This window comes from Palaemon carinicauda, chromosome 20 (assembly GCF_036898095.1).
Source record: "Palaemon carinicauda isolate YSFRI2023 chromosome 20, ASM3689809v2, whole genome shotgun sequence".
NCBI lineage: Eukaryota > Metazoa > Arthropoda > Malacostraca > Decapoda > Palaemonidae > Palaemon > Palaemon carinicauda.
Window position 1 is genome coordinate 18,203,613 of NC_090744.1, and position 7,584 is coordinate 18,211,196.

The window sequence follows — 7,584 nt, forward strand, 5'->3', positions numbered from 1 at the left end:
ATAAGTAGTCTTCAAAGTAAAATCGAATATGTAGTAGTCGTAAATGCAATATCCAGAAATACAATAGTAGTATCTTAATGGGATAGTTTAAAACATATAATGGAAGTTTCAGCTATATCTGTGGCCCACATTACTACCAATATATATATATATATATATATATATATATATATATATATATATATATATATATATATATATATATATATATATATAAATTAGCAAAAATAAATATTTATCGTAGGAGTAACTAATTTAGAAACCTAAATCAAACCATTTTTAAGCTGATCATTGTACACTCATTGTGTAGTGCTCTCATACCAATTCAGACACCTAAATTAACCACCAACCTTAAGCTGATCAATGCACACTCAGTGTGTATTGCTTTCATACCAAATTAGACACCTAAATTAAACACCAACCTTAAGCTGATCAATACAGACTCAGTGTGTAGTGCTTACAGACCAATTCAGACACCTAAATTAACCAGCAACTTTAAGCTGGTCAATGCACACTCAGTGTGTAGTGCTTTCATACCAAATTAGACACCTAAATTAACCACCAACCTTAAGCTGATCAATGCACACTCGGTGTGTAGTGCTTACAGACCAATTTAGACACCTAAATTAACCACCAACTTTAAGCTGGTCAATGCACACTCAGTGTGTAGTGCTTTCATGCCAATTTTTTTCACCTAAATTAACCACCAACTTTAAGCTGGTCAATGCACACTCAGTGTGTAGTGCTTTCATACCAAATTAGACACCTAAATTAACCAACAACCTTAAGCTAATCAATGTACACTCAAGAGTAGTGTTTACAGACCAATTTAAACACCTAATTAATCAACAACCTTAAGCTGATCAATATACACTCAATGTGCAGTGCTTACATAACGATTTAGACAACTAAATTAACCACCAACTTTAAGCTGGTCAATGCACACTCAGTGTGTAGTGCTTTCATACCAAATTAGACACCTAAATTAACCAACAACCTTAAGCTAATCAATGTACACTCAAGAGTAGTGTTTACAGACCAATTTAAACACCTAATTAATCAACAACCTTAAGCTGATCAATATACACTCAATGTGCAGTGCTTACATAACGATTTAGACAACTAAATTAACCACCAACCTTAGGCTGATCAATGTACACTCAGTGTAGTGCTTACAGACTAATTTCGACACCTAAATTAACCAACAACCTTAGGCTGATCAATTTACACGCAGAGTAGTGCTTACGGACTAATTTAGACAACTAAATCACCGACTAACCTTAAGAACATCGATGTATACAATCTCTGGTGTGATGCTAATTTCTCTGTAGCCCCACAGAGAAATTTGCACAGTTGCATCCCTGTTCATTGTTAAGTTGCCAGCAAGCCATTCAATGTCTAGCGACTCTGGAGAGTGTTCCTGGTAACTGTCGTCCTTGAACCAAACTCCTTCTGGAGCAGTTAGTGGTGTTTCTAGGGGCAAAAAAGGAGATTGCAAGTTAACATTATCAGTAGTAGTAGCAGTATCAGTAGTACTAATAATAGTAGTAGTAGTAAAATTACAGTAAACGCTATGTTTCTGTAATCCATTTAATCTAAAGGAAACAACCTAGGGAGCCTTTGTATTTCATTGGAACAGAATAGTTGTAAAATTTCAAAAGTTACAATTGAGAAACCACATTTTAAAAGGGAACCAAATATAATAACACTGCCTATCTTGAGGTTCCCCATTAACCTAACCCAGTAGCCGTATCCTTACCTACGTTAGGTTAGGTTCCCCACCTAAACTAACCTAGGAGCCATATCCTTACCTTTGTTAGGTGAGGTTCCCCCTAAACTAACCTAGGAGCTGTATCTTTACTTTTGTTAGGCTAGGTTCCACCTAACCTAATCTAGGAGCCATATCCTTACTAACTTTACCTACTGAGGGGCTACGCCCCACTGCGACCCCCCTTAGACTATCGTATTCTTAGCTTACCCAAAGACTAAGTCTCAACCCTGTATTTGCTTCCCAACTGGCTTCACTCCTAGCAAGGTAACACTAAATCAGAATATTTCATAAATCATAAAACTAGCTTCATATCGTATTACAGAGACACAACAATTTCCTCATAAATAAAATTGATTTGACAAGTAAGAAAGTTTATATCTGTTCCAACGGACTACATTGACCACCCGGTCTAAAATGCAGAATTACTTTTACCGACACAGTATTGGTTTTAATTTCAAGTTTCTATTAAATCTAAAAATTAAAGGTCTGGAACCAGAATTTCTCTTACCCACAAAGTACTTCCCCTTCCAGTAATAAGGACCACCGTTGATGGAGATGGAGAAATCGACGTAACCCGAGACGAAGAGACGGGGCATGATGCAAGCAGCCTTGTTCCCACTCACAACGACACCCTCGACCGCCGTGGTATCAAACTGGCACCTGACACTGTCGGACAGCTTGAAGCAAGGTCCGGTCACGTTCACTAGAGTTCCGCCCATCATGTTGCCATGTTCGGGCGCGAATGTCAGCGGGTATTCTCTTAGTTCTGTGTGGGAACAAAAGGATGTTGTTAACAAGATAGATCTCTGATAGCTTTAGAGTTAAATTACAAGATAGAAGATAAGCTGATATATGCAAGGAAGGAAAAAGAGATGTAATGAATTCTAAATACTAAAATATACAACAACAATAAATACAGCCATTTCTATCCACTTTAGGGCAAAGTCCTTAGACACGTCCTTATTCATGCCTGGGGTTTGGCAGTTTTCATCCCCACGCTGGCCAACTGTGGATTGGTGATGGTGGGAGACTTTAGCCTGATCGCTCACAGCGAATCAACCTAAAATGGGTGGCTCTGGCTAAAACAGCCTTGTTGATCATGACGATATGCAAACACTTTCACCACGTTAAGGCAACCCCACTCAGAAAGGGAATACTAAAATATATATAGAAATAAATTATATTTCTTATAATAACAGTTTTTTATCATCTTTAAATAATGTTCTGGAAATGACACTCCACTGGACAGGTTCTCTTTCCTCATTGGAGGGAAGTGGTAGCCTAATGGAAACATCCCTGCCTTGCGATCTGCTAGACTGGGGTTCGAGAGCATCTCAAGCTCGATAGTTTCTTGTAGTGCCTGTAACCTCACAATTTTTGTGAACCTATAGCTCCACCTGTTGAGTCATCAATTGTCATTGCCTGGCCCCCTCTGGTTCCAGCTTGGGTGGAGAGGGGCTTGTGCATTTTCCAGCTAGGGTATTATCACTGTCCCTTGCCTCTGCCATTCGTGAGCGACCTTTAAACCTTTCCAGCATTTGTTGTTTACTGGTTCTCTAAGTTATGGTGGATTATTCCCTCCCTGGTTCCAGCTTAGGTGGAGAGGGGCTTGTGCATTTTCCAGCTAGGGTATTATCACTGTTCCTTGCTTCTGCCATTCGTGAGCGACCTTTAAACCTTTCCAGCATTATTTGTTTACTGGTTCTCTAAGTTATGGTGGATTATTCCCTCCCTGGTTCCAGCTTGGGTGGAGAGGGGTCCGTGCATTGTCCAGCTAGGGCATTATCACCGTTCCTTGCCTCTGCCATTCATGAGCGACCTTTAAAACTTTCAAGCATTTGTTGTCTACCTGGCTCTCTAGGTTATGGTGGATTACTAACCTTCTTCTCTCCTGCAACACCCAGCGAGAATCTTCTCATCGATTCTGAAGATGTGCCTTCCAGGCAAGCCATTGGCGTTTCCAGCGACTGACAGGTCACGAATGTAGAGCTTCTGGCTGTAGGGCGTGTACTCGTAGGACCTGGTGCCATTTCCAGCGTTGAAGCCGACCTGGTTCCAGGAAAAGGATTTACGAGTGTCAATGCGTTTTCAAGGAAATTGTTTATAAATGGAAAAAAATTTGTTTGGAAAGTCTTTTCAATGCGAAAGTAAAATAAAAGAAATATTTATAAATGGAAATAAAATTGTTAGGAAAGATTTCTCAATGCAAAAGGAAAACCAAGAAACTACTGTATTTATAAATGGAAAAATAATTGTTAGGGAAATTGAAAAAAATATCTATAAATAGAACAATAATTGTCAGGAAAGATTTCGCAATGCAAAAGGAAAATCAAGAAAATATATATAAATAGAAATAAAATAAAATTGTTAAAGACTTTTCAATGAAAAAGGAAATCGAAAAAAATATCTATAAATGGAACAATAATTGTTAGGAAAGACTTTTTAATACAAAAGGAAAATATTTATTTTTCTATTTAAGAATACTGGATGCAAGAATGTGTTACAATAAACATTTGTGAAAGTAGAAAGATTTCTAAATGAGTTTGTTGCAAATATTGTTCCTGGAAAGATTATTGAATGCTAAAAGACGTTCGGGAAAGATTTATAAATTCAGAACAATATTCCAGGATGTCTAAATGGAAAAAACTAGAAAGACTTTATAATACGAAAACCACAGATATATGAAAAATAGTTTCCAGGAAAGATTTAACCCTAGAACAAAAAATTATGGAAAGACTTTACACTACGAAAAATAAATGTTTAGGAAAGATTTGTGGGGGAAAATGTTTCCAGGAAAATTGGAAATTCCAGGAAAGATTTGAGCTTAGAAAACAAATCTGGAAAGACTTTATAATATGAAAAACTGATATTTAGAAAAGATTTATGATAAATTGTTTCCAGGATTGAATTAAGCTTAGAAGAAAATTCTGGAAAGACCTTATAATAGGAAAAACAAATATTTAGAAAATATTCATGATAAATTCCTTCCAGAAGAGATAAATGGCTTTGCAAATTCCAGGTAAGATTTAAGCTTAGAAAATTATTTATAAAAACTAAACCGTATCCAGGGAATATTCCATACATAAAAGAATGTTCAAAGCAATACTTAATAACTCAGTTGACTTACATAAGCAGGCACACCACCCTGTCCATCATCAGTGGAGCCTCCAGCCTCCGTGTGAGACGTCCAGGCCATGTACTCATAGTTGAAGAGGCAGTAAGTACGGATTTCGTCTGTGGCTACCACCAGTTGGAAGGTGTTCGTCTGGAAAAATTAAATAGGCTATTGCTAGAAGAATGTTGTACAAGAATATCCTCTTTACTTGCTTGGTCTCTTGTTAGTTTATATCAAGAGCCAATGTACAAGCATTTCTAGCATATATCGCTCTGAGGAAATTCGCCAGCTCCCACACTTTCTGCGCGGCGCGTTCCTGTGTATAGCTCAGCCCATCACCTCAGCGAACTCTTCCTGCAATATTTACTTAGTTACCCGCCGCGCAGTAATGCTATTAAAAGGTGAACTTCCTCAGATTGAGGTGTGTCAAGAATTCCTGAGTTCAACAGTACAATCTTGTGGTCATATTTGGTACAAATTGTCTTTTTATGTTACCGAGAGTTGTTTTACGTAACTTACGAGCATGTTATTATTATTATTAATTTAAAGGAGATTTATCAGCCCAGTGAGTCAAGACCAATATAAACGGAATATATAGTATATATAAAAGATCAATTAGGAGATAAAACCTGTGATAGAATCTTTGTCAGAAAATAAATGGATAAAAGGAGATTGATATAATAAATAGATACACACACATATTATATATATATATATATATATATATATATATATATATATATATATATATATACAGTATATATATATATATATATATATATATATACAGTATATATATATATATATATATATATATATATATATGGTATGTATACATATATACATATACATATATATAAGAAAACTTATTAATCACAACAGGACAAAACACCAAAATTTTTATACACACTTTATAATATATATATATATGTATATATATATATATATATATATATATATATATATATATATATATATATATATATATATATATATATATACATACATACATACAAGAAAACTTCCAACACAAATACTAAAAAAACACCTAAAACAAAAAACAAATACTAAAAAAAAAACATAAAAAACTATAAAATCCTTCTCTAATCTCCCAGCACCTCTGCGCCACTCACCACATATTTAGCCTGCGTATTGACAGATCCACCGGAGAAAGTCACATTCTTCCAGGTGACAATGATTGCGTGTTTTGGGGTGAAGATCTCAGCGCCCACAATGCCCTCACGAATGTCCCACTTGAGTCTTTCGCGGATGGTCACGCCCACTTGGTCCTGTCGAGATGGAAGGTCACGCTCCAGTCTGGAGGGAGGGGAGAAATAAGATGAATGTGGTGGTAGTCTCTCTCTCTCTCTCTCTCTCTCTCTCTCTCTCTCTCTCTCTCTCTCTCTATATATATATATATATATATATATATATATATATATATATATATATATATATATATGTATATATATATATATACATATATATATTTATATATATATATACACATACATTACAGTATATATATATATATATATATATATATATATATATGTATATATACATATATATACATACATACATTACATAAATATAAATATATATATATACATAGATTATATATATATATATATATATATATATATATATATAGATAGATAGATAGATAGATATTTCAAGGATTAGCTATTAGTAATTTATTTCTCTCTCTCTCTCTCTCTCTCTCTCTCTCTCTCTCTCTCTCTCTCTCTCTCTCTCTCTCTTCCAGATTTGTTATAATAAAATAGCATTTAACCAAAATATAAACTTTGAATCAATAGAAATTCTTCATCAATCTTCTAACAAAACATAAAAAAAATATTGAAGACACTCTCACCTCTATATAGCCAAGAAATTTGCTAAAAGACAGGAACAAAAAATTATATTCATAGTCTATATGTAGTTTTTTTAGCTTAAAATAAAAACATATACTAAAGTACTAATTGTTTTAATAATGATAAACATGTAAACATAAAAGTTAATAGTAAATGATTGTCCATTATTATCTGCTGTTTTTCCCATTACCTTTCAAATTTCTTATTATTATTCTTTATATTTATTTCAGCAATGTCAGCCACAATACACCATATCTATGTAAAGTCATTATTCAACAGAAAAATAGAAATATCATGTCCCATATAGCCTCAAACCAAATGACTGTTAGTTCCTTAATCCCTATTGGTCGAAATTAACAAATGGCCGTTGACTCCTTAATCCCTATTGGTCGATAAACCACTCGCTTTGAAAAGACTCGAGTTCATTGGCTGACAGGAAAAGATTTAACGACATGCCATTCGCTGAAAATGTACCTGTGTTTTGAAAATGCAGATTCCTTAATTTCTATTGGTCGAAAAATAACTTGCTTCGAAAAGACTCAATTTCATTGGCTGTCAGGAAAAGATATTAAAGACATCTCATTGGCTCAAAATGTATTTGTGTTTTGAAAACGTAGATTCCTTAATCTCTATTGGTCGAAAAATAACTCGCTTCGAAAAGACTTAATTTCATTGGCTGTCAGGAAAAGATATAAAATACATCTCATTGGCTCAAAATGTACTTATGTTTTGAAAACGCAAATTCCTTAATTTCTATTGGTCGAAAAATAAATTGCTTCGAAAAGGCTTAATTTCATTGGCTGACAGGAAAAGATTTAATGTCC

The 7,584-nt window shown here is 34.5% G+C and overlaps 1 protein-coding gene across 2 annotated transcripts in view; it reads right to left on the reverse strand.

The window, feature by feature from the left end:
- Positions 1-7,584, reverse strand: part of mesh (sushi domain containing 2 mesh) — an 87,465-nt gene that overhangs the window by 51,451 nt on the left and 28,430 nt on the right. For both annotated transcript variants that reach the window (XM_068394857.1, XM_068394856.1), the window contains exons 5-9: positions 6,020-6,203; positions 4,899-5,036; positions 3,652-3,820; positions 2,280-2,537; positions 1,280-1,473 (exon numbers count right to left, since the gene is read on the reverse strand). In XM_068394857.1, coding sequence (XP_068250958.1) covers positions 1,280-1,473; positions 2,280-2,537; positions 3,652-3,820; positions 4,899-5,036; positions 6,020-6,203 — 943 coding nt within the window. The remainder of the gene's footprint in view (positions 1-1,279; positions 1,474-2,279; positions 2,538-3,651; positions 3,821-4,898; positions 5,037-6,019; positions 6,204-7,584) is intronic.